The 26,933-nt window shown below is 42.1% G+C and overlaps 2 protein-coding genes across 5 annotated transcripts; both read left to right on the plus strand.

The window, feature by feature from the left end:
- Window positions 1-56: 56 nt before the first annotated feature.
- Window positions 57-14,650, plus strand: nbr1a (NBR1 autophagy cargo receptor a). Of its 4 annotated transcripts, none has more exons than XM_069664255.1 (22): window positions 57-253; window positions 613-675; window positions 804-822; window positions 978-1,000; window positions 2,513-2,695; window positions 2,819-2,896; window positions 3,010-3,233; window positions 3,330-3,449; window positions 3,720-4,019; window positions 4,368-4,527; window positions 4,885-5,133; window positions 6,450-6,575; window positions 6,787-6,862; window positions 6,991-7,101; window positions 8,022-8,201; window positions 8,298-8,465; window positions 8,584-8,738; window positions 8,842-9,281; window positions 9,766-9,851; window positions 10,639-10,729; window positions 11,024-11,123; window positions 12,952-14,650. In XM_069664255.1, exons 1-22 carry the CDS (start codon window positions 152-154, stop codon window positions 13,138-13,140), a joined length of 3,243 nt encoding a protein of 1,080 aa, XP_069520356.1. In that variant the 5' UTR covers window positions 57-151; the 3' UTR covers window positions 13,141-14,650. The 4 variants fall into 4 exon arrangements, with proteins under 4 accessions (XP_069520356.1, XP_069520357.1, XP_069520358.1 ...); XM_069664256.1 differs by having other exon boundaries at window positions 10,639-10,746; window positions 12,952-13,081; XM_069664257.1 differs by having other exon boundaries at window positions 11,032-11,123; window positions 12,952-13,036.
- A 2,166-nt stretch (window positions 14,651-16,816) lies between these two features.
- On the plus strand, window positions 16,817-25,510 carry tmem106a (transmembrane protein 106A). The gene is made up of 8 exons (XM_069664717.1): window positions 16,817-16,938; window positions 20,369-20,562; window positions 21,374-21,437; window positions 21,655-21,808; window positions 23,418-23,558; window positions 23,642-23,685; window positions 23,784-23,837; window positions 24,981-25,510. The coding sequence occupies exons 2-8, from the start codon at window positions 20,397-20,399 to the stop codon at window positions 25,087-25,089; spliced, it is 732 nt and encodes a 243-aa protein (XP_069520818.1). The 5' UTR covers window positions 16,817-16,938; window positions 20,369-20,396; the 3' UTR covers window positions 25,090-25,510.
- The last annotated feature ends 1,423 nt before the right edge of the window (window positions 25,511-26,933 follow it).

Raw genomic sequence — 26,933 nt, forward strand, 5'->3', positions numbered from 1 at the left:
AGACGTTGTGACTGCGCCTGCGCGGGACGTCACCGTATTTTTCGAGACGCAGCTGACGATGTAAACAAGAAAAGACAGTCGAGGGCAACAGGGATCAAATAGGCCGGTGTCACCGCAAATGATAGCCATTATATGCTCGTAAAAGGCTGACATGGGGCTGCCTGTTACTATTAAAGTCAATTTCCGGGGGAATGTGAAGAGATTCCTGGCTCAGGATTTGGACAAATTGGAGTGGGAATCCGTTGAAGCCTGGGTAAGCTGCTAGCAGAGCGTGTTGGCTAAACGCTGGCGCAGTTTGGTGAAAAGCAGGCCCAGACATGGCCTAGACACGTAAACAATAGACCACCTGATGGACAGTCGATATTATTGCGACATCATGTGTACATAAGTTGTAATATTTAAGCTGGACGTGACGTTACAAAATACGTAAAGAAAAATGGGAAATTTGCTCCGTTTGCTCTAATGCGTTTGTACAGTAGCTAGCTGTAGAGGTATTTTTCAACGTGCCAATATTGATGTTTTCATAACACGTGTGAGGGGAGAGAAAGTTCTGATTAAATAAGATAGTGTTTGCTATGTATTTGATTTCGACTATTCAAAATTATATTTCAGATCAAAGCATCTTTTGGGATCAACCACTTTCAAGTCAAATACTTTGACGAGGATAATGAAGAGGTAAGGGAGTGTATGCAAATGTTTGCACTCCTGTAGAGCTTTAGTGTTATTTACATGAGTTTAAATTATTACAATGATATTTTTCTGGGGCGTTGACTCATTTGTTTCTCATTCACTCTTCATTTCAGATTTGCATAAACAGTCAAGGTGAGATCTATACTTTGATTTACTTGACTTTATGATGTCTGTGAAGTTCACTAGAAGCTTTAACAAATATGTGAGATACATGTTTAAAGAAGGTTCCAACTGTAGCTGCAAAATCCCAAAACAATAATTGTCCAATTTGATTTTTTTTATTTCAGATGAATATGAAGAAGCCATCAAGGTAATGGGCACTTATTTATTTTTGTATAGTAAGTGCACAAATGTTTTTAAGTAGCACAAAACACAAGTCAATGTCATTATAGAGGGTTGTGGGAAATGTAATATTGTAGTGTAGGGATGCACGATATTATCGGCATGCTATCGGTTTGAAAATGACATCAGCAGATACAGTGTGTCATTTTTCTGCCGATAAAACAACGCTTTAAATGCTCGATGATTCCCTGCAAAAGCTTGACATAATGCTACGACATTAACTGCGCGAGTTTGTGCGCACACTGCATCCGCCACGCCACGCCTCTTCCGTCAAGCGTAAAGAAGGATGCAAGATGTCAGCAAGGTTGTGCTCAGCGTCGGTCATGCGAGGAGGGGTCATATCTCGTTCATTCAACACTACAAATTTAATCGCCCATCTCAAGAATCTGCCAGTGCGGCTCTACAACAAGAGTAGGCATGATATCAATTCCACTACAGGGGAGACTTGATGCTCTCGGCAGTTAGGTAGATAAAAAATATGTGCCTAAGATATCGGTATTGTAATCGGCAAAAAGGGTTGGAAAATATCGACATATCGGATATTGGTAAACAAAAATCCAGTATCATGTGTCTCTATAGCACATAACCAAAGTCAAAGTTATATGGAGGGATAAGGTTGCAGAACATTTAAGATTGTAGTGGCATTAGAATTAGGTTAACCTTCACTGCTCATATGAAGATAATGAGGAAAATACTTCTCTTTACATGACTGTTACTCTCCAAGTATGTGAAAAAAAACTGCAAGTGCAGGTCCAATTCGGTGGCCTGTTCATGTTTGCTTTATTCACTACACAGTGAAGACAGAAGCTCATAAAACAGCATTGAAAACCGACTTGAACAAAGTGTCTGGTAAAGATTATATTCAGGGCAACAGGAAGCAGCACACTTAGCAAAAGGTGTGGGCTGGGTTAACCTAATAACTGAGAGTGCAAAAAAACTACAGCAGCCAACATCAAGAAGGAAGAAGGTTAAAGTAGGCCTCTCGAGGTCTAAGTGGTCTATACAGAGAACGTAAATGACTTGACGTCTCACAGCATGGTGTTAAACAAATGCGTCAAAGAAAGATCACCACAGGGGTTTCTTGAAAAAAACGTCACACTCTGATTAGCACCGAGCTGATAAATGTGCAGTGTGTTTCTGTTCTGAATCTAAAAGAGGGTCTATATAAATAAGACTTATAACAAGGGAATAAAATAGAAATAATAAAACTTCTCAGAGCCAGAATTCTGTTTCCACACAGGACTTAGTCACCTTTATGTAATCAGGGTGGACTATGTTCTTTAAACAAGCACGATAAAAATATGTGACTCTTCCAGTGGAGCAGCATTCACATAGTTACTCAACAAGGCAACAAAACAAAACAAAGATATGCTGAATTGTTCAGACGTCATCTGGTAGTAATGTCACATTTATCATTTTCGTTTTTCACAATGGTTGCGTCCTGTTGTACGTTTTCCCTGCTTGTTTACCACACGTGCAGAGTGCAGAGAAGCAGGGGAACCAGTTGCACATGAACGTGTACAAGATGAAAGGGCAGGCCTGCGGAGGCCCTCTGAAGACGGAGGTGAAGGAGCTGAAAGGAGACCTCCGGCCTGCTCCTCCTTATCCATCCAGGGTCAAAACGGTAGACAAAGGCACGCAGGTCACACCGGAGCGAGAAGCTGTAAGAATACTCATCCCCTTTTCTTATCTTGTTCACTCTCACACTGTTTCCTCGTTGTAATGCAACAGCATCACTCTACTACATTAGCATAGGTTTGATGTTAGTGTGATGTTTTTGCTACAGGTCCCAGTGAAGGACAACAAGGGGAACAAACCGGAAGATGAACCGCCTCCCATGTGGTTCCGATCCTACATGGAGAAGGTAAGAATTAAAGAGGAACTGTTTTCAGTTTGATGCTTAGTTAATATTTCTAACTCAGAATTAAATGTGCCGTTTAGCTTCTACTCACGTAAATCAAACTCCTTCTTTCATAGTTTAAAGATGAGGTGGTGAAAGAGGTGGTGGAGAGGATGTGCAGTGACTTTTCCGGCCAGTGTTGTACCCACAAAGCTTCTGATGGGCCCCTTGAGGCCATCGGGGCGAGCGGTGGTCCTATAGGACCCAGGCCCGGCCCCTCCACCTCGAATGGATCCCTTGGCTACACCCCGAACTGCAGCAGCTGCAACAAACTCACCTCTGAAGGGGCCTACAAGTGCAGGTAGGCTGCCTGGAAAGTCTTACTTGTCTGAGTTGTTTTCTCTTGCATGTTCTTACAGCAGGTTTGTGAGTATCTTTAACCTTTTTTCCCTGCCAGCGTGTGCCCGTCCTGCATCCTGTGTGAGATGTGCAGACATAGCCATGACCCCAGCCACAACCTTGTGAGAACCAAGACACCTCTCTCCATCCCTGAGCATGGAATGTCGGGAGAGTTGAGGTAAACCCCCCAAGACTGAGGATAAATCTCCCCACTTCTTGAAGCAAAAAGACATTCTTACTTACAACAGTGTTAGCCCTTTTTGCTATCACTTTTTCTGTGTTAATGGAGGAAAACATAATTCTAAATAGATGCAAAGCAGGACTGAAAAAAACTGTCTTAGCAGCTACCTTACTGTAAATTATGAATTGTGTGAATGTGTGTTTTGTTCTTGGAAAATAAACATTTGATAGTCAACAAATAGGTGTTCCTGATGACATTTCAAACCAGGTTCCCAAGGCGAGGAGACAGGACAGTGCGCAAGGCCGAGCGACAGCGCCTCAAAGCTGAAAGGAGGCAGCTCAGAGCTGAAGTGAAGGAAATCAAGAAGAAACTGAGACTGGAGAAGAGGGGGCTGCAGTGGAGCGGGCCCTCTACCTCAGGCAGAGCCAACCTGACAAACACGGCCTCCGCGTCCACCCAGGTCCCAGCTCTGCCCCCCCCTGCTGCCTCAGATACAGCCTCAGGTCCAGCCCCAGCCCAAGGTCCCATCCCCGCCCCGGTCCCTGACCCCCAGGCCTCCAGTCCAGAGTAAGCGCCACCTCGGAAGGGCGTCCGCCAGTGCTGGGTACCTCGAAACCCAGCATGGATGCAATAAAGTCTTTTTTTCCAAGAAAAGAAATCAAAATATGCCATCTTTGTAATCTAGTCTGTATGAGTGTATCGCTGGCTGCTCTGGGGTGGTGGAAAATGTTGGAACTACCTCAATGTGAAAACTGCTGCTGCTGCTTCATAGATTTTCTAAGAAAATTTGCTTTTGAGCTGCAAAAAAAAAAAAAATCTGGGGGTCCTGCTTTTTTGATTCGTAGAGAACAAAAGAGATGGGTATAATAAGAACCCAGGGCTATTTTCAACAATGCTCTGTACACTTGAAACTAGGGGTCCCGGGGTCTCGCACACGTCCTTGGTGCCCACTATGGCTGCGTTGTTTCTGGATGAAAATCTGCCGGACGGCACCCGTCTGGAGCCTGGTACCAAGTTCATCAAATACTGGAAGATGAGGAACTCGGGCACTATCAGCTGGACCTCAGAGACTAAGGTACCCCTCCCACCCGCCGAGAGGACAGGCTCCACTCTCTCTTTGCCCCCCCTGCTTCACTTCCACTCTGAGCCCCCACTCAGCCCATTAAACACTTCTTATTAACACCAGCTAAGATTTCTTATCCAGCCTAACACACCTAATGCCCCTTCTGTCTGAGATTAATTTGAATTCAGTTAAATCTTTGTTGTGCTTTAAGTTTTTGAGTCTTTGTCGTCGTTCAGATGTGTGTGTGTGTGCGTGTGTGTTTCCTTCACTTGAGTGTGTATTTCTTTCTGGTTGCATGCTCTTGTCTTTGTGCCTTTTCGCATGTGTATTCCTATTTTGTGTTTTGTGTATGTGTGTACGTGCACCCAGCTAGTGTTCATGTGGGGGAACCTCGGCCTGGCGTCAGAGGAGAGGAGGGAGGTGCCGGTCCCCCTGCTGCTGCCCGGACAGGTGGGAGTGGTCAGTGTGGCCTTTGTGGCTCCTGTGATGGAGGGGACGTACACCTCCCACTGGCGGCTGGCGCACTGCGGGTGTCAGTTTGGCCCGCGTGTCTGGTGCAGCATCGTGGTCGACCCCAGCGACGGCCGCAGCACACTCGGGCATCAGAGCAAACGACTGGCAAGTCTGAAACCCAATGTACACTGTACTGCTGCACTGAGAACATCAACATGCCCTTACAGATTATGCAAGTTATACCTGAGTAACCTGGTAGATTCACTCAAGAACTGTAGTTAGTATAAGTTTAAGATACTTGTATTTTACATAAGTATATACATTTTATGTTACTTTATACTTCTACTCCACTTTATTTCAGGGGGAAATGTGGCACTTTTTACTCTAAATTTCCTTCAGTTATAGTTAATATACAGATAAAGATTTAAATTAAAAGAGATGCTTATGAAAGACATTGTTTAGATTAAACCAGTGGTTTGGCTTGTCTTCTACTAAAGAGTGATTTCTGCTCCAAACCCTTCAGATTGTAACATTTCAAGATGTAATCTCGAAGATCTCAGTTTCGTTCTCTTTGGCGCCACCTATGGCGATAAACGGTAATTGCAGGAGCACACCTCCCAGATATCCAGACAGTGCTGCATGTGTGACGTCCACGGTTGGCTCCGGTTGTAACTCTTGATTTTCCTGGCTGACGGTCGCTTTCCTTTTCAGACTGTTTGCTTCATCTGAGCGTCGAGTTTGTTTCTCTTTCTTTGGATTTTCACTTCTTGTTGAAGTTGTATCTGTAGTCATCCATCTTTTCTTTGTTTGTTCAGCCATAGTAGATTACTGTTTACTTGCAACACTTGCAGAGAGCGTAAAAGCAGCCGCTTAGCTCCGCCTACCCTCTCTGGCAGACCAACCACTGCTGGCTGATGGAAAACGCGTCACTAACTGGGCGCCGCTCTTGATTTTTTTCCGTGAAAGTCGCCACAGACACCCAGTCTGTGATACTGTGAATGCAAAGGCTTTCATCAGCGGGCCATAGGCTCAATCACCATTGTGTTACCTCATTCGGCGACAGATAGAGACTTAACAGACATTTATTTAAAAGAAAATCTTCGAGATTATATCTTTAAATTTCTACACTGAAGAGATCTAACTTAAATGCACAATCACATAGGACTTCACACTTTTACTTTTGACACTATAAAGTATTTTACTGAGTCCTTTCCTTAATTAGATTATTGTGTTGAAATAATAGATCTGCACACTTCCTCCTCCACGAATAGATTCAATTCTCAACATGAATAATAAGTATATAAAAGTATGAGCCAGTTACTGCTCTCTTTGTAAGTCCTGGTTCCAGGGTAATGTTTGTTATTAGTGTTTAAAGAAACAAGCAACCCATAAATCCTCCTGGACACTTGTACTGTGGAAAAACTTCTCTCTGGCTGCACACTCTAGTGACACTAATGATGGCGTTCTTGTGTGTGCTCCAGAAGGAGGACTTTAAGCCGGCAGAGAGGAAGAAGGAGGTGAGATCAAAGGACGACGGCCCTGGTTTCGCCGTAGACCTGAACCATGAAGACTTCTACTTCCCCTCAGTCGACCTGCTGACTGCACAGGTGCGCACTCACAAAAGCACTCTGAAACATGTTGACTCTCCTTTTGCATCCCTTCACTCGCACTTTTGCTAGACCCAGACAAATTTCTATTAGACATGGTGTTAAAAATATGTTACTTTGATTTGATTACACGCATCAGCATCCTGTGACAGCACGAGTCAGCTGTTCAGTGAACCTGCATTCATGCTGCCTGCTCGCTTCTGTTTTTTAGGATCTTCTGTCCTTTGAGTTGCTGGATATAAACATTGTGCAAGAGTTGGAGAAGGTTCCCAACAACACCCCCGTGGGTAAGCAAAACCTGATGCTGGAGAAGAAGTTCCTTTCTCCCCTGTTATCCACAGTATGTCAGGGCGTTTTACTTTAAACATTAAGACTTCAATAAATAAACTTTGTGTTTTCTCCGCCTTAATTGCAGCTCTGACACCTTGCATATCCCCTCTGCCCCCTGACGCACCTGTGTTGGAGAAGGCCATCGCTTCACAGATGAAAGACGACACAGAGGTCACAGGGGTCAGAAAACTTTTTGGTAAGAACGGACGTGTAAGACAAAAAACATCTCAGTTTGACACAAGAGATTCAGAGATTATTAAAGAGGAAAACCTCGACCAGTTTAACACTGAAACGTTTTCAGTAAGAAAAATGTTTTATAAAGGCTCCTGTGGTCGTGCCAGATTGCCCCAAGTGATGTCACTTGAGTCAGCGCAAGTCAGGTGTTATAATCTCGGTAATCACAGGAGCACAAAGATAACCAGACAGTGCTGCATGTGTGACGTCCACGGTTGGCTCCGGTTGTAACTCTTGATTTTCCTGGCTGACGGTCGCTTTCCTTTTCAGACTGTTTGCTTCATCTGAGCGTCGAGTTTGTTTCTTCTTCTTTGGATTTTCACTTATTGTTGAAGTTGTATCTGTAGTCATCCATCTTTTCTTTGTTTGTTCAGCCATAGTAGATTACTGTTTACTCGCAACACTTGCAGAGAGCGGAAAAGCAGCCTCTTAGCTCCGCCTACCCTCTCTGGCAGACCAACCACTGCTGGCTGATGGAAAACGCATCACTAACTGGGCGCCGCTTGCGATTTTTTTCCGTGAAAGGCTTTCATCAGTGGGTCATAGGCTCAGTCACCGTTGTGTTACCTCATTCGGCGATTAACAGACATTTATTTACATTAAAATCTTCAAGATTATCACTTTTAAGTTTGCATATTTTAAAATGTAGGGGGTGTGGAGTTAGAAAGAAGTGGGCTAACCAGGTCTCTGTAGCCAACCATTCAGTTTCTGTTTCAGGGTGGCAACTCTAGGCTGCGTTAGCCGCTACTAGCATAACAGACCCAAACCTCAGACAGAGCTGTCAACAGTAGAGTTGCATTTTAGGTATTGTAGGCGCTACTCATTCTTAGCCTGGCTGTGGTAAAATGCTAACTCTGTTTATGTTTGTTGTGTTTTGTTAAGGAGTGAAGCTGAGGCAGCAGAGGGAGCAGCCGGAGCCTGTGGCCCAGGAGGAGGACCGAGAGGAGGAGATCAGCGGGGCCCAGTTCCTCTGTGAGACCGTCATCCGCTCTCTGACCCTGGAGGAAGCCCCCGATCACAGACCTCTGCGCAGAGCCCAGTACGGCAGCCACAAACCAAAGGGTGAGGAGCAATTTAGAACCGGAAATAAGGATTTGTGTTGTGTCTAAATGTTGCTGTATCCTGAGGCCTTGTTTTTTTATTCCACGAAAATTTCAGTTGTCTCCCGGGGTCCTAGCTTTCGCTCCGAGAGATCTGTAGAGGCTGAGAAGACGGAGAGACAGAAGGAAGGAATAGAGGAGATCTGTGCCATCAGACTCGAGAGTTCAGCTCTGCCTTCGAACGTAGGCCTCAACCTGATCCCCGGGGAGGACGAGGCGAGGCCAGGTCAGAGAACGACCTCCAGGATTTAATTCTATTCGTTTCTAATTCAATAATTTTTGTCATTTGAGCCTCGTCTGCAGTTTTTAGATGCTCATTTTGTTGTTTTTCTTTCATGTATAAGTTCTTCTTCTGGAACCTGCGAATGAAAACCTTGAGATCAGTTCCCATTCTGATAAAGAGGACGAAGAGGTCATGGTTTTGAATGACATGCAGAACATGAGGGACACCCAAGAGGAGAGAGAGGAGGGTGGAACCAAAGGAGAAGACTGGGAGGAGGTGAGGCGTTAACCTTTCATGCTAATCCTTTAGTTAGGTTTGGTTAGGTTTAAGGTGTGTTACAGTCGTACTTTAGTCACCATCTTCTCCTCCTGTGTCTCAGGTCAGCAGCCAGACCTCCTCAGTCTCCTCCTGCGACGATTACATCATCGTCCTCCCTGACTGCTTCGACACCAGCCGGCCTCTGGGCGAGTCCATGTACAGCTCTGCCATGTCCCAGCCCGACACCACCGCTGCTGCTGATGCTGTGACCTCCGCTGATCCAGACGACGACGAAGAGGAGGAGAAAGAGGAAGACTCCGAGCCAGGCGTGGCGGCGTCACTGACAGAGAGGGAGGAGAGGACGGAGGAGGTCGATGACGAGGATCCATCTGTGAACAAATGGCTTCCGATTCTCCCTCCGTCCATCCACAGCAGCGTGAACCAGATGCTGTGTGCCTCCCAAACCCTGGACGCCATGACGCTCACCCCTGAAGTGGTGCCGCCGCCGCCGCCGGTGTTGCCCGACCCCCTGCTGCCCCCACCGGCCCTCTACTCACCCAGGTTAGACAGGAGCAGGGTCAGCAAGGGTCACGGTTTTTTATGTTATCTATAAAACATACTGAGCTTTTAGATAAGTAGAGAAAGTTTACTTTCTCGTGGTATGAAATGTTTTGTTTCCTGCATAAAATGGTTATCAGAGTAAAATGGGGCAACTGTTGGGTGAGCAATCTCTATGGAAGCGTAGTAGAGGTGATAATTAGAAATGAGGAAAATGATAACAGTGCAGAATATGATTTTGGTAACATAAGATTGAGACCAAGATGTGGGTGAGCTAGAACACCTGAAATGACCCAAGTTTGTGTAAAGCCAGGGGTGTCTTTATTTTCTATTTTTCAACGTTTTTGCACAGTTTCAATATTTAAAAGGAATGCAAACTAGTTCCTAGATTTGGGATTTGAATTCACCTTGAATTCACCCTATTTTTTTTATGTCCTTGATGCAGCGTTTTATGGTTAAAATCTTTTTTGTCGTCTGTATGTTTCAGGTCTGAGGCACTGTACCTGGCTGAGGACCCCAGTCCTCCTGCCTGTGACCCCTACGAGCCGCCCCAACCGAGAGTCCACCTAAATGGTAAGTTTTACTCTTTAGTAATAATCAATAATATAATTTATAGTAATAATAATTTTCAGTATTGCGCAAAAAATCCCAAGCGGCGCCCAGTTAGTGACGTGTTTTCCATCAGCCAGCAGTGGTTGGTCTGCCAGAGAGGGTAGGCGGAGCTAAGCGGCTGCTTTTCCGGTCTCTGCAAGTGTTGCGAGTAAACAGTAATCTACTATGGCTGAACAAACAAAGAAAAGATGGATGACTACAGATACAACTTCAACAAGAAGTGAAAATCCAAAGAAGAAGAAACAAACTCGACGCTCAGATGAAGCAAACAGTCTGAAAAGGAAAGCGACCGTCAGCCAGGAAAATCAAGAGTTACAACCGGAGCCAACCGTGGACGTCACACATGCAGCACTGTCTGGATATCTGGGAAGTGTGCTCCTGCAATTACCGTTTATCGCCATAGGGGCCGCCAAAGAGAACGAAACTGAGATCTTCGAGATTATAACTTTAAAAGCACTCATAAATAAGACGTGTAGCTAGTAAAGAGTTAACAGTTTCAAAGCAGGATTGCCTCACAGCCGTCTGTTTGAGTCACCGTGTTTACATGAATCGGCAGGTTGAGGAGTTACATGAGTTTTTTGAGGCTAGAGAGGAAACACATTTCGCCCTTTGTGGAAAGGCAGGAAGTCAGCTGGTATTCTGGCTTTTCAGGATTTCTTGCTTCAGCAAAATGTTCTTCCCCCTCTAATATTATGTGTGTTTGCGTGTGTGTGTGTGTGCTGTTATTTCCTTTTTTTGCGTTCTGCAGTATCATCTGGTGGTCTGTCGAGATCAGCAGGCTCAGCATCCAGTGCCTTTGAGACATATAACCCCAGACCCAGCAACGCTTTGCAGCCAAGGTGCAATTCAATAAAGAGTAAAACTTTCATTACTTTTGCTGTGATAGAAATTCCTCTGCTTTATTTTTATCTAATTTTATTTTCTTTCTATGTGACATGATTTAATAGCTTTTAACAGTTTTTATAGCTGCTAATAATAAAAAAACTAATGAGATGCTTTACTAAACTAATATTGTTGCTTCTAAGATCACCTTCCTATAATTCAAATCTAACAGGAACATGATGTTCTCTGGGACACGATGTTCTCTGACACGTTATATAACCAAAGTAACCACATCCTTGTCTTTATACAAGGGGCCAAGGAGGCATCACAGAGGGATTCGTCAAGGGGGCCCTTTCTGTGGCAGCCTCCGCTTATAAAGCTCTCTTCACTGGACCAAACTGTTCAATACAGGTGCGTCACACAGAAACCCTCTATGTTTGCAAACACAGCCAATATGCATGGCACACAATGTACTCCAAATACAAGATTACATGTACAATAAGAAAGCCAGTTGATGATTCTCATTTAAAAACAAGCACTTTGCAGTGATACGCTCTGAAAGAGGACACGTTTATGGCCCACTTTTAGAACTTAATAATCAATCTATAGTGTCCCTCCAAAATAAAATCAAAATGTTAAGAACATACAGTATGTGCAAAGCCTCTTTCAGATAAATGTGCTATAATTTAGCAACCATTTTTGTGGTATTTTTCGGTGAAATTTAAATAAAATTTTAAGCGGCTACAATACATATTTTTATATTATAATAATAATAATAATAATAATATAATAGTAGTAATTTTTTTGTTGTAATGTGTAAGGTGTTTTGTGTATATAAAAGCAAACGAAGGGGGCACTGGTTTAGCTCAGGTGGTAGAGCAGGCGTCCCATGTACAGAGGCTACAGTCCTCGACGCACTGATCGCAGGCTCGACTCCCGGTCTGCCGATCCATGTGGTGCATGTCTTCCCCCACTCCCTTCTCCCCACATTTCCTGTCTCTCTTCAGCTGTCCTGTATAAAAAACGGCAAAATGGCAAAAAAATAATCTTTAAAAAATTACCGCTTTGGTTTAGTCTCAAAGCTTTCACGGTGTCATTTCCAGCTACAACAGGAAGCTGTATCCAACAAAAAATCTCTGATAAAACACTGTAGAATATCTACCCAACACTAAACCGCTAACAGAAAGAGTTGGCGACCAGCTGGTTAACATAGTTAGTATTCATCACAGAGCTCAAAGGAGAGTGAAGATCATCAGGTGGACCCAAATGTGGGTACACATAAAATGCTAATGTTGCGCTGCGTCAGCTGCGTATCTTGATAAGTCACATCATAACAGATTTATAAGGCAATAAAGTTACAGTGTTATGTTTCCCTCAGCTGTTAAAAAACATGCGGTTAAAGAAGCAGATATAAAATTACAATATTTAATCTCATGAGGGTTAAAATACGATTAAAGAGGAAGCAGAATGCTGTATATATCATTTTACAATGTTGGATGGTCATACTAAAAGTGGGTGAAGTTTCAAATCTGACGTCACAAAGTTCAGCCTCAGCAGGCTTCAGGGAGCTGGCCAATCAGAGGAAAGCTGGCTTGTAGGGGCGGGGTTTCTTAAAGGGACAGAGCTGACTGAGTCGTTTCAGGCAGAGGCTGTGCACAGAGCGCAAGTGTGAGAAAAATTATGATTACTTTTATGCCAAGCTACTGCACAGGTATCACAGAGTGAAATATGAAGCTAAGATCAGAAGAGTTCTGTTTGTGTGGATCTTTTTCGTACAGTTAGTTAAATGAACCGTAACTTATCTTCCCCCTTAATTGTGTCAACAAGGTAACCTTAGTGTGTCTTTACAGTAGAGCTGCCAACAAGTCCTGTCAATCAAATAATCTGTTTTAGATTTAATATAAAAGTCAGTTTTATAAGCTTAGTTTGAGTGATGCATAGATTTTGGGTTCTTTGGAAACAAAGTTCTGTCCACAGCAGAGAGAACAAAGTTAATATGCAGTCTGAGGCGTAATCCAATAATATTATCAGCTCATAAAAGTGGCTTAAAATTTAATAACGTTAATTCAAAGAGGTGTGTCAGTTATTACAGTCGGGGATTTTAAAGGATTATGAGCCCAAGGGTTGATTTGGCATTCATTCTCGTCATCACACCGATATTCAGTGTTACATTTAGGCAATTAAAACAGTGTGAATGTGCATCAACACATCTCTTACACGTTCTGCTCCTCCCCTCCAGCGAGGCATCGACCCGGCCACCAGACAGGACCCTTCCATGATGGCGATGCTGCTGGAGATGGGCTTCAGAGACCAGCGGCTCAACCAGCAGCTGCTGAGGAAGCACGGCTACAGCCTGCTGCACACCGTCAACGAGCTGGTGCAGATGGCCGAGGACAGCCAGAACAAAGCTGTCAACTCTCTGCACTGAGGGAAGGGGGGGGGAGAGGCTACTTTACTAAAAGGCTTTAAAAGAGTCAATAGAAGGAATTAATTTGACTTTTAAACATGCTGTAAAAATTTAGATTTAGACCTGCGGTTTGCTCAGCTTTTCCAGCGTCAAGATTTATTTTGAACTATGTAAAGAAAAGACAAAGAAAAACCTATTTATGATTCGTGCAATTGATTGATTTTCCAAATTGGTGGATAGTTTATTGGGCAAAGATGAATGATAATAAGACAAAAAAACTCTGTTCGCGTATACAAAAATGTGGAACACAAACGAAAGAAGCTAATTTATCAGAATGAATGGCTTTCCTGCCTTTGCCTTTACCTTTAGCTTCAACATTTTGATGAAATTAACCATATACACACCTGTAAATTACTATGAATAGTGGATAATCTTTGCCATGCCTTGTTTACCTGGGTCATAGAGCCTTCTGTGTCGGTGTAACAGAGCAGGAGCTGTAGTTGTGAGGACAAAAAGTGTGTATTCCAGCTTTTCATCTTAGTGTTTGTGTGGCTGTCGTAGCTGCTTCCTCGGCGCTGAAAAATAATTGTCTTTTGACAGGGCTTTGGCTAGATTCTTCTCACTAATAGAGCAGTGAAAGTTAATATTGTTGAATGTCAAAAAAAAAGATAGAAATGTTCTGAGAAAGCCCGCTCTCGTTCGAGGCGATGCTGCTGAAGCTTCATGGATATTTCTGGGAGTCGAGGGTCAGCTGTGCAGTAGTAAGAACAACAAGATATTTAAGACTTTTCTCTATTATCGTAGTGAAATCTGCCTAAACAATGCAATCTTTTTCTGTATCAGAGTACTGTTATTTTAGACGTTGACATGTGGAATGTATACAAAAACTGTCCGAGCGCCTCGCCGTTCAGACTCGGATGTTTTCTACTGCTTTTTAGGAGACACCTGCATGACAGGTAGAGGCTTTAGAGATGAGTCGTGTTCTTGTGGTCTTAGCACAGTCACAGTGGAGAAAAAAAAAAAAAAAGTCTGCTTTGCGTCATCGTCCCTGCCTGCATTTTCACGTGTCCTCATTCAGCCACCAACCTAAAAAAATATAAACCGAGCAAAAGTCATTTAGCACTAATCCAAGCTGATGTCTCTAACAACACATTCCTCAATCTCATAGTGGAACCAAGTATCTGTTTATTTCATTACATTGCCTTTTTGAATGATGATTATTAGTTTACTGACATATACATGTGGTGATTTGACATTTGTGGTGTGAGTGTGCAGATTTAAGTTAATGTACGCCTCTGTTTTTTTGACTTGTTCCTCCTTGGTGTGTGCGTGTGTGTGTGTGTGTGTCGGGGGTGTTGAGTTCTTGAACCATATTTTCTTACGTTGACGATTGTCCGTGTTTAAAAGAATCTTGCTCTAGAGAATAATTCTGAATATATCTACTACCGTATGCTTGTCAAATTATTCTTCTGCCACAGAGTGTACACATACCCTTCAACTGTCAATCCGCCAATAAACTATTTGCACATCTCTTTTGTGTCTTTGCCCCTTTGTTCATGAGAAGTGTCTAAATGTAGGTCAGGTCACGCTGCTCAGTCTATGTCGTTTTATATAGGTTAGTGCTTTCTGTACTAGGTTAACTGAATGGCAGAAAAAGTACAGAGGTTGCAAAGGTTAGATTGTATTCTGACAACACTGCAGTTTTAAAAGAGTGAAGTTTGTGTGTCCAGCGTATTTAAGAAGCACAATAAAGTGCCAAATCAAGAAACAGTGTATTGTTACGTAATCTCAGTATCTTGTTGAGGAACTGAGAATCAAAATCTTGTTTTAAGGACATAATTATGTAATAATTATCATGCGTTAAAAGCATAAGTTGCATAAGTCAGCAAATATATTTGTATTCTTTTAGGAGAAGATTGATACCACTCTCACTTTGTGTTGTAAATGTGCAGCCAAAGCTAGCAGCTGGGTAGCATCACCTAGCATAAAGTCATGAAACTGGGAAACATTAAAAGTTAAAAAATCCACCAATCTTAAGCTCTATAATGTGATACAATGTGTTAATTAGTAAGATTTACCTAAATTGACAGGTGTACTTTTTAATTTCAGAGAGAGCCAGGCTAGTTGTTTCCTCCTGTTGCTAGCAGCAGGTTAGCTTTGCTTAACAAAAAGGCAGGAAACAGGGAAACAGTTAGCCTGGGTCTGACCAAAGTTGAAAAATTCACACATCTAAAGCTCTATAATGTGATACAATGTGTTAATAAAGCTTTACATATACTGACAGGTGTATTTTTTTAATTTCGGAGAGCCAGGGTAGTTGTTTCCTCCTGTTGCTAGCAGCAGGTTAGCTACGTTGGGAAACAGCCTGGGATAGTCTAAAGTTGAAATATACACAGCTCTAGAGCGCTCTAAAGTAATACAATGTGTTAATTAATAAGCTAACTTTAGTGATATTGCAAAGTGTATTTTTTAATTTTAGAGAAAACTATGCTAGCTTCTTCCTCTTGATGCCAGCAGCCAGGGTCAGAGAGACTAGTTTAGCATAAAGGCTGGAAAAGGACAGGAAGCCTGGCTTAACCAATTAGCAAAAAACACTTTGAAGCTCTCTGGTGAGATAAAATGCTTTAGTAAAGTTTAGTGATGTTGGCAGCTGTATAAAACTGGAGCTAGCTGTATTACAGTCTTATGATAAGCTAACCAACTGCTGGCACTATGGCTTTGTAGTAAACACACAAACATCAGTCACCTCATCTCATTCTATGAACTGTCCCTTAATTTTATTCACACAATTAACTTTTTGTGAATGATTAGACTAGTCATTTTTTAATGAAACACATAAACTTTCAATAGGTAGCAGGAAGCATTAGTGTCCTTATATAAACATGTTTTTTTCTTACTTTGTGGCAATAACAACATCAGTGTTTTTCCCATTTGATCCTGATTAGAGTCACATTTCTTGTGGCTTCTAAAGGCTGTCACATGAATCTAATAATTTGTCTTAATTTGATTTTATGATGTAAAAAATTACACTGAAATTTTTCTTGTGCGGATATTCTCTGCTGGTTTCTTGCAAAAACAACTCTCTACATTTACTCAAGTACTGAACTAAAATACAACTTTGAGGCTAATAGAATTTTAAGCATTAATATAGATTAAGATATAACTTTATTGATCCCAGGGCAGATAGTCACATGCTACCCTGTCGTAAAGTTAGAACGTTAAAGTGATTTCAAGGTTAATTTATCAATAATTATATGTATATCCTAAAATGACCCATTTAGCTTTGTTTTTAGGGACTTTAATCAGGCTTCATGCTTACTTTTGTTCTTTTGAATATTTCTACAATGCATTATTACTTCTTCTACCACAGTACACACACACACATTTCTTCTACCACTGTTTGAAAGTGAAAGTCATGTACACAATGCACAGAAGACACAAGATAAAGCAAGGGGACCAAGAGGGGGCTGATATTTTATTTGCCCCTGTGGCCATAAAATAAGTTGATGTGGCCATGGTGTAATAGCTTAATGTCCTAACCCGTTAGCTGTAATGTGTTTTAGAATGTGTCTTGTAAAACGATATAAAGCAGTCAAAGTTAATCAGAAGCAGCACATGTGATCTGCCTTTTTGCCACTGAACTGTCACCTTAAGAAGAAGGAAGTGATCCTGATCCTCCCACTTGGTTTTGTTTTTTAGAAACTAGAGCAGTGCGCAGTGTAGCTCTCCAAAGGTTTAATAAAGAAAGAAGAAGGCAGTGACGCAGTTTAATCTTCAAACTGGGAGATTTTGGAGCTTAAACTCAAGTCGTGTTGTCAGGTAAGTGCTCATTTCTGTCAGCTGACGTTACGACTGATATATCCCTCTGCCCCACATTTACATTGTGTGAAGACGGTACAGCATTGCACGAACACAGCATTTTGAAACGTAAACAACCAGACTACACGGAAGTCTTTTAATTGTGGGCTATTTGACCAATGTGTGGTTTCAAGCCTTTGTGATAGGATCTCAGAATTAGTTTTGAGTGAAATTGAGTGTCCGTTTAAAATCAAATTTACGCTCAAATTTGCGTTAACGTAAGTAAGAGTGTGCAAACTGGAGGATTGGAAGCCTGTCTTACTTTAAAAATGATGTTTCGCCGAACAACACGTGAAAGAAGTTTCAAGAGTTGTAATACTGCGTCATTAAAATGACTGCTCACTTGACTCCAGTTAATAAAGGTTGTGCATTGAAAATGTCTTAAGTATTATCATCAAAATGTACTTACAGTTAAAATGAAAGTTATCATGAAGCATAAAGTTTGCCCCTGCGTTTATTAGTGAATATATTAGGGTTGGATTGCTACTTACGGATCAATGTACAGGCTGCATTTTGCTATAGTTGATCAGATGAGGTTATTTTAACCGTTTTATATACTTGTGTCAAACTAGTAGTCTGCAGCTTTAAGATACATTTACTGGAGTTAAAAGTATTATCCTCTGATTAATAATGGTGCACCTTAGCAGGGCCGTTTCTTGCTTTGTGGGGGCCCTACGCAAGATGCTGTCTGGGAGCCCCTACTTTGTCAAACTACGATGATCCGAGGAGATGCATCAATCTAGTTCACTGTGAGAGGGAAGCAGATTCAGGAGAAACTATCTCAACATCAAATGAAACATCTCAAGTTGACCCGAGCTGTTTAAACCCACAGAAAATGATGATAAAAGGTAACCAATGACGCTCCTCTACGTCCAGCATTTTCCTTATTCTGAATGCAAGTTCTTAAACATGAAACATAACTCAACAATGGGGTGGGGGATATGACCTCAAATATATCACAGTTTTTAAGGATTAACGATTGAAAAGGGGTACTCAAATCAAAACATGATTCTATATACTTTTACTCTACACACATCTTAGCAGGGAAAATGATTTTTAAAGACGTTCCTTGTGCAAAATATGAAAATGAGAGATGTGTTTTGGGAGGAGTAACCTGCCCTGATTGGAGCTGAGAGTGAAGAGAGCAACCTGGGTCTGAGCCATGAAGAATATTTGGGGAAGTAATCTAAGACTTTCTTCTTAATATCCTGACTCAGCCGTGTTTTGTCCTAATGGCATCACGATACCTGAATTAAGAAGATGGAGGAATGGCTTCACATAGGAGATATGACATATTCCTCCCCTGGTAGTAGGGATGCACCATATTGGGAAAACACTGACATTGTGATTACTTTTTGTTCTGCAATATTTATTCTCAAATAAAGAATACGGGAAATTTTACCAGATAAATGCAGTGTGTTTTCATACTTATAAACATTTAACAATTATACTTGATATTATTTGGGACTGTAAAGTCTTTTTTCTTTCTTTACAAAACAAAAACCATCATACTCTTACCACACTTCATTCAGCGACTACAAATAGACTTGTGGCCTGCATCTGGGTTACTAGTCATCTACCGTTTCTAACGGTGTTCAAATGTATGTTTCATCAGCGTGACCAGCCCCCTGACGGTAACTTTTGGAAACCAAACTCATGCATCCTACTTCCCGTCGCCATACCCACAACCTCACCGCGAACATGTGGCCACAGCGTTAAACAGCACCAGGAGGAGGTTCCGCTAATAGTGGGAACACATTCACTGAACAGCAGCCTTGTGTAACTGCACGTCTGACTCAGTCATCCTGACTGACCTGACGCGCAGCTGTCTTTCCCATCATAGCTGTGGGCAGTCACTCATTGCATGACAGGATCATGATGATTTTAAGTTGATTACCCCACAACACAAGCCACAGCTTCCCTATCATTACAGTTTAGTTTAGTTTATATTCTACATTTAATTTTAAGCATCTAAGTGCTTCACTACACATGAGGGGCTTGGCTGGTTACAAATAAAGACAGGTAATTTAATTCTCCCCTTATTTATTGAGGCTGAATTGCAGCTTGGGGGGCCCCCTAGTGGCTACAGAAGCCCTGTGCATCCGCATAGTCCGCATTTAGCAAGAAACGGCTCTGCACCTTAAAGTCGAGCTAAAACGGCATTTCGAGAGTATCTAGCTTCCGTATCGTGACGTATTTCCAAGTGAAACGGGACGTGCAGGCGGGACATATCATTAGAGGGATTTGATTTGATGGTTGAGAAGTGGGTGCAGACAGACGTTCTCCACAGCGCAGTAGCTAGCTAACTGACCGAGCGTTCTTGGTGCTCTGCGGCTAAATGTTGCAGATTGATTGGTTGAAATTGGTTGGTTCTAGCCTACATAAGCACACAGGATTTTTTTTTTATATAGGAAGATAAAATGATCTGATTTTGATATAAGAATACGAAGAAATGGATTTTCTGTATTTCTTTTGGCCTATATTGTCAAATAGATGCACAATGTTACCGGGGATGTGATCTAAAAGGATTAAAATGACATTTTTCATTTCACCCTTTAATAAATTTACTAGAGCAGGATGTTGACTTACTCATGCTAAAGGTTTCTTTACATCTGTTGTTTCTAAACTCTTTAACTTTTAAACATAAAACAGATAAATATAAAATAAATATCATATTTGAACAATGATTTTCCCTTGGTCCACATTTATGTAGCTGCAGATACCAGTTATGTTTAGAGAAGCATCATCCTGATTCTTAAAGTTGAACTAAAATAAAATCGCTTTTTTGTGTTGGAAACAATTGGACTGCTGTTTTGACAGTTTTGACAATTAAATATTGCATGACTTTTTTTTAAACAGATCTCGTCCTGTGCTATAAAATGAAAACGATTGTGTCTACAGTATGTGAGATGTACCAGGAATATCAGGAAATTGTTGTAAAAAAAAATGTGTCTACTCAAAGTTCATGAAATGAAATCTATGGGACCCAAACGAAACCTTCCCTTAACCTAACCGGATAGTTTTGGTTCCTTGAACTAACCAAAAAGTTAATTACTTCTCTTTCTTCAGGAGTCATCACACAACCATGTGGGACACTTACAGTATCACAGGGTTTTTACTTAGTTGCAGTTTAGTCATAAAATAATGTCACCAGGGCTGCTTCTTTTCTGTCACTCCCACACTGTGGACTCTGCCCTGATTCTGACATAAAGTGCAAGTATGAGCTTTTATTGGCCTATTAAAGTTTTGTGACGCAGCTGTGGGCAAGCGTTGGTGGTCAGTTCACCTTATAAACCCTTTCTGCTGCACTAAGCTGTATGCTGTTTCTGAGTCAGTGGTGAAGCGTGTGATGTGATTCCAGCCATTTTTGTGTCTTATATTTCTTCTCTAGAGTGGACTTTTTCTTCCAGTAAAGCGCCATGGTTACACTAGGGGATAAAGGCAAAAGCCCAGAGGAGCCTGGTCTTATGAATGGGACGGAGAAGACGAAGACGCTAAAGCACTTCCCTCCGTACGGCTCCATGAATGGGGGCTCATCGGGGGACGCCTGCCCCACGTGTCGCGGCACCGGGAGGATACCCAGAGGTTGGTTCTCTGCCATGAAATCAAATGTATTTGAATGTCTGAACTGTCCATTTTTATGGTTTTGACTGTAGTGTATGCATATTCAGTCCCTAACCCGATACAGCTAGCTTAAACCCACATCTCCTCATCCTTAAATATCTTTAATTGTTCGTTTAACAACTAAAAGAACTAAGTCAAATCAAAATACCCCAAATGTTGTAACTGTAACACAGTTGCATCATTTTAATGGGCTTTTATCCATAGCTGTGTCTCAGTTCAGAGGCTGAATCCTTCGGACACAGGCGACAGAGGATGAGTCATCCTGAAACTGAAATGAGACGGTCTGGTCTACTGAGGATGTTCCTGTTTCCTGCGTCAGCAGCTGTTCCTGCTCTTAACTTTGTCACCAAATGTGACTCCTGTAGCCTAGTAACAGGTTGCTAGCAGGCTAACTAGCTATCATAACTAGCATCACAAACTTAACCTATTATTTTAGAGATGATTTGTTTAAAGGACCGCTAGCTATTTGATTGAGTTGAAACCAAAAACTTCTACATTTAACGTGTATTCCTCGGCTGCTTAAGAGTCCGCCATCTCCTTCGTATTGGCGCGCAATGAATCTTGGGATACGTTGGGCGACGAAGGATGCACCCGATGGATCCTTCGCGGCCTGGGAAAAGGAGCACGCATTTGTCAGCCGCATCTGAAGGAGCATTCGACATGGGACAGCCTTCGGCGCGCACTTGTGACGCAATCGGCCTTCAAATATGTCCTTTGAAGGATGCAACCCCTGAATTGGGACACAGCTAATCTTTCTCTTTTTTTTTTACAGGCCATGCAGACCAGCTAGTTGCTGTAATACCATGTAATGATGTCAGGCTGAAGCCCAGACGCACGTAAGAGATACATGTGTATGTGTGTGTTTGTGCCTGTATAGTTTTTATGTCAAAATAGACCCTAAAAAGCTCTGTTATCTTATATTTGTTCTGTTTATTTATATTCTGCATTAGTCTGAGTATGTTAATGTCTTTCACATGCACATTATGTTATCCATAATGTTCACACCATGTCTTGTGATATGAATATTTTTGCACGTTTCTTTTTGTATGTCAGGAAGCTGTACGTGTGCGTCTCCATGGTTGTATGTCTCCTGCTCTCCTGCCTGATCCTCTTCTTCCTGTTCCCCCGGAGTGTCACCCTGGCGCCCGTGTCTGTGCTGTCAGTCATGGTCTACTTCCACCCAGACTCAGTTGAAATGGAGGTCACGGTGAGTAGCAGCAGCAGCACTAAGAGCGGAGCAAGTTACATGTGAATCTGTGTCACCTCGTTACTGCAAAAACACTGAGACAGAAGAAGGATGAGCAGGGATTTTTTGAGGTTTATGTTAAGTTATAAAGAGAAACTATAGTCTATAGTATGTATATCAATAACTTTTAAATAAACAACAAGTAGTTAAGTAAGCCACAGCAAGAAATATCTTTTAAAACCAAGCAAAAGCAAAAGTCTACTCTCGTTTGTTATAGCCACAGCCTGCCAGTGGTGGGGCCGAAAGTATGAGTGCAGTGCTGGTGCAGGGCAGCGGTGGCAACGACAGAGCAGAGAGGGGGAGACCGGAAACATGCAGCTTAAATAGACCAAGTGTTTGTCAGGTGTTTGTGGAGAAGTGTGAAAGTGTGAAATCATTGCAGCTCGAGTTGCCTGCCTGAACTATCTTGCAGGGGTGGCTCCATTTATCACCCTGACTTTACTACCAGACGTCTAAAACCATAAAGCTAGCTACTCAAAGCTAGCGCCTTAGCTTACTGAGATGATCTCGAAGATTTTCATTCAGATAAATGTCTGTCACTATCTATCACTGAATCAGGAAACACAATGGTGATTGAGCCCATGGCCCGCTGATGAAAGCCTTTGCATTCACAGTATTACAGACTGGGTGTCTGTGGCGACTTTCACGGAAAAAATCTCAAGCGGTGCCCAGTTAGTGACGCGTTTTCCATCACCCAGCAGTGGTTGGTCTGCCAGAGAGGATAGGCGGAGCTAAGCGGCTGCTTTTCCGCTCTCTGCAAGTGTTGCGAGTAAACAGTAATCTACTATGGCTGAACAAACAAAGAAAAGATGGATGACTACAGATACAACTTCAACAAGAAGTGAAAATCCAAAGAAAAAGACACAAACTCAACGCTCAGATGAAGCAAACAGTCTAAAAAGGAAAGCGACTGTTACGTGACAAAGAGAGCCAACCGTGGACGTCTGGATATGTAGGGCGTGTGCTCCCGCAATTACCGTGTATCGCCATAAGGTGCCGCCAAACAGAAGGAAACTTAAATCTTTGAGATTATAATTTTACTCTGTCATTTCTTGAGATTAAATATGAAGTTGCTGCCTGAAGGCTGCTAGCTTAGATTAGCGTAAAGGCTAAAAATCTCTGGTCATGCCAGCTCACTGTTTGTAGTCTTAGTCCTAAAGGAAACTAATCCTCGGGTGCTGGGTTAGCTCAGTTGGTCGAGCAGGCGCCCCATGTACAGAGGCAATAGTCCTTGATGCAGTGACCGCAGGTTGGACTCACGGTCTATGACCATTTGGTGCATGTCATCCCCCACTCTCTACTCTACCCACACATTTCCTGTCTCTCTTCAGCTGTCCTATTCAAGAAAGGCAAAAGCCACAAAACACTACCATGTTTTATTCTGTACAAGCATATTAGAAATGAGTTTGGTGTGTGATTTATTATCTGCCATATTTTAAATGTAAGCCATTCACGTGACAGTCTATAGATAGCTGCTCTCGTTATGTGAAGGACAAAGTTCCCCGGGGCTTTTTAATGAGAGAGAAGTTAAGTTGACTGCACCTGACCAGCTGTGTGTTTCATTTCCTAGAATCTCATCAACATCACCAACGAGAACTTCGTCCCGGTTCAGATTGTGGAGTTTGATATCCAGGGTGTGGTTTCTTACGCCGTGGTGGGCAAGACCAAGATCCTTAACATGACCTCCATCCCGTCCCGCTCAATGAAAGCGGTCAGTCTCACATTAGATGAGTCACATTTGTTGATATATTTGTTACGCATTAATTTCTTATCCCTGTTTTTGAACCTTTGCAGTACACATTCAAGGTTGACTTGTCTATCACTGAACAAGGGTTAAAGTAAGTACACCTTAATTTCAGACAGAAAAGGATTCACTTAATCCACCATCGTTCTTTATGTACAAATGTCCACTCATTAACTGCTTCTTCTTTTTCAGCACTTACTGCAAGTCGAGCTCAATCAAGATTCACACGTTATTCCTGGAGCTGCAGTAAGTGTCAATTTAATCTGAACATCTCAAACCCACACGGTGTTAAATTCAGAGTTCAAGACCACAACTGCAAAATCTTCTCATCAAAGCAAACGACAAAAAGACATGGAAACACAGACACGTGAAGGTTCACTTCCTGTTTAAGAATCGACTTCAGAAAGTTCCAATCACTGAAACCAACTTTTCAATTTTCATTTCTGCTTTTGACGAGCTGCTTCGTTCCTCAAGTGCGCTGTCAGTATCATCGATCTAAATGGGTCACGCTTGTCTTCAAGGATAAAAAGAGAGCAAACTGAAACTAAAATCACATCCTTGTAAGAAAAAATGCAATGTGGCTATCCGCTTCTCCAATGGGCCCTGGAAAACCTCTGCAGACTCAGTAAAACACGCCATCACGAGGCCAGGGAGCTCGCTGAACTACACTTCCTCAATCTAGGACGCCGCCTCCGATGTACTGTCTCGTTCACAATCGTCAGGTTTGAAATGTAGACTGCAGACCTGAAGATGTTTTAGACGATCCACCGTTATATTCTCGTCGTATTTTGGATTCTGTACCGCTCTGAGCCGTTGCCTGTATCAAGTAGTTCACTCCAGCATCTCTCGCTGGGCCGTTCCTTTCAGAGGGAGGGGCGCAATGCATGCTGGGTGTTGTAGGAATGTAGAATGGGCGAAACCACGAGCTGTTTGGACAACTTTCTCCACAGCTTTGGCGCCAATTTCAAATATTATTGCTTCTATGGATTACAGAGAACAGCAGCTTTGACCGACAGTGGACTTCTCCAGGGGCAAACTGCTCCTTTGAGTTAAATGTGCGTTTTGGTTAGCGGAAGGGGCGGGACATCGGTACCACAGCTCCACCCGAGTATTTTGGCTTCAAATAAGTACAATGAGAGGTGATGGAGGCGCGTCGTCCATCTTTTTTTGTGTCTGTGTGCTGCACAGGTAGCTTAATGTGTTTGTGGTTGCAAAAGTCTTCTTTATGAGAATGCAGGCTGGAAACAAAACAAAACAAGGAGCCAAAAGACACTCAAACACCCTGTGGGACTACTTTACACACCATCCATTCTTCATATGAAAACTACTGATCGCTGCTGCTTTACAACATTATGAAAACATGACAAATTCTCCTTTTTCTCTCCACAGAATAACAATGAACATTTCTTATCTCTCTCACACGGAGCAGCTGTCTCTCGACACCTTCGAGTATATTGACTGTGGCACCAATTCAACGATCCCGCATCCTGTGAGATGATGAAATCGAAATGAAAAACACAGGAGCGTGAAATGATGAATATTCTGTCTGCATTGCACCATTATCTCGTCTGTGTGGGATGTGAATTTGCTAATGATAAATACTGTGACAATGCATCTTATTCTGTATGTTGTTTTAGCATACTGTCAGACCTGAATCAATCACTACAATGTTGTGATTTAAAACAAATATGGACACTTTTATTTTTTATGTAAATCTGTTTTACAGGTAAGGTGGTCTCTGGAGAGAGTGTGCACTATTTTCTTAAAAGCAGAATGTGAGAAGTGTTTATTTTTATTTGAAGGAACGTACATTTTACTCCTTTTTTGGCAGGGTGCAATATATCATTTGTAAATATTGAGTTAATCTATGATGATTTTGCCTTTTGTCACTTGCACTTCAGTAAACCTCTGGCTCTTCACTTTCTGTTTGTCAGGCTGTCATTTGTTTAAGTTTTCCTCTAAGTAAGTCAGTAAAATGTAGTGATAAAGCGCCTTTCACAGACGTAAGTCACAAGGTGCATCACACACACAAATATAAAGATAAGATGGCCATATGAGCCACACAAATAAAAGCGTGTAAAAAGTTTTTAACCTCGACCTCAGATACAATAAAGCAAAACCACATGAGAGGGAGTGATGTACCGGTGCGGCAAATAGTAGTAAACAATAACAATCAACAACGGATAATTTTTTACTCCACCAACTCAACTAGTTCCACAACTTCAACATCCACTCTGTCTACAGGTCACCACAGACCAGCTGGTTTTATCTGTTTAATTTCATCATCAACCAGTGAAATAACAGTCTGCTGTGTGGTACAGAGGTACCAGGTGATTAAAGGGATAGTTCAGACACTAAGTTTTAAGTTTTTGTAGGGTGAAACACCTTAAATTCAGACAGAAAGGGATTCGCTTAATCCACCATCATTCTTTATGTGCGAATGTCCACGCATTAACTGCTTCTTCTTTTTCAGCACTTACTGCAAGCTTGATCAAGATTCACACGTTATTCCTTGAGCTGCAGTAAGTGTCAATTTAATCTGAACATCTCAAACCCACACGGTGTTAGAGTTCAAGACCACAACTGCAAAATCTTCTCATCAAAGCAAACGACAATAAGACATGGAAACACAGACAAGTGAAGGTTCACTTCCTGTTTAAGAATCGACTCATCTCTGCTTTTGACGAGCTGCGTCGTTCCTCAAGTGCGCTGTCAGTATCATCGATCTAAATGGGTCACGTTTGTCTTCAAGAATAAAAATGAGAGCAAACTGAAATCACATCCTTGTAAGAAAAAATGCAATGTGGCTCTGTGCCTTTGGAGGGCGCTATCTGCTTCTCCAATGGGCCCTGGAAAACCTCCGCCAGACTCACTTAAGAACTCCGACGACAGGACTCCACTGCACTACTAGCATGTAGTTTATACAACTTGGTGTCCAAAAATCCGAACCATCCCTTTAATGTAGACATACACAGTCTGCTGTAATGCTGATTAACAGTATGCAGAACGCCTGGCTGAGGCGGAGTGATACACAGAGTGAAAAGTCCCAGTGATGTTGTACTCAATATCAGCACTCATGGAATGCCCGTTATCCAATCAGATTTCTTGGTCAGAACTAACTGTTGCATAATAAACAGTAAAATACACAGTGCATTGACAGTCGATGTACCTGTCTAAACAGGTGTGTTTTTTTACTGTCTGATGACATCATCAGATTCAGTAAAATGCCAGGATGTGGGCAGAGCATTCAAAAGTTTAGGTGCAATGGCCTGAAAAGCTCTGTCACTGTGGGTCTTAAGGTTTGTACGTAGAGCAGAAAGCAAATGTAGCATGTTTTATCTA

Source organism: Semicossyphus pulcher, unplaced genomic scaffold (assembly GCF_022749685.1).
Source record: "Semicossyphus pulcher isolate SPU_LCO1_2020_fin unplaced genomic scaffold, fSemPul1.0.p SCAF_16, whole genome shotgun sequence".
NCBI classification, from domain to species: domain Eukaryota; kingdom Metazoa; phylum Chordata; class Actinopteri; order Labriformes; family Labridae; genus Semicossyphus; species Semicossyphus pulcher.

What these genes read in the sequence shown, in the direction of transcription:
- tmem106a (XM_069664717.1), top strand. Translation starts at nt 20,397, where the DNA reads ATGGTTACACTAGGGGATAAAGGCAAAAGCCCAGAGGAGCCTGGTCTT. An exon ending in CAGTTGAAATGGAGGTCACG is followed by an intron (nt 21,809 to 23,417) that starts GTGAGTAGCAGC and finishes TTCATTTCCTAG; the next exon opens with AATCTCATCAACATCACCAA. An exon ending in CGTCCCGCTCAATGAAAGCG is followed by an intron (nt 23,559 to 23,641) that starts GTCAGTCTCACA and finishes GAACCTTTGCAG; the next exon opens with TACACATTCAAGGTTGACTT.
- nbr1a (XM_069664255.1), top strand. Translation starts at nt 152, where the DNA reads ATGGGGCTGCCTGTTACTATTAAAGTCAATTTCCGGGGGAATGTGAAG. An exon ending in TCCGATCCTACATGGAGAAG is followed by an intron (nt 2,897 to 3,009) that starts GTAAGAATTAAA and finishes CTTCTTTCATAG; the next exon opens with TTTAAAGATGAGGTGGTGAA. An exon ending in TCGACCTGCTGACTGCACAG is followed by an intron (nt 6,576 to 6,786) that starts GTGCGCACTCAC and finishes TCTGTTTTTTAG; the next exon opens with GATCTTCTGTCCTTTGAGTT.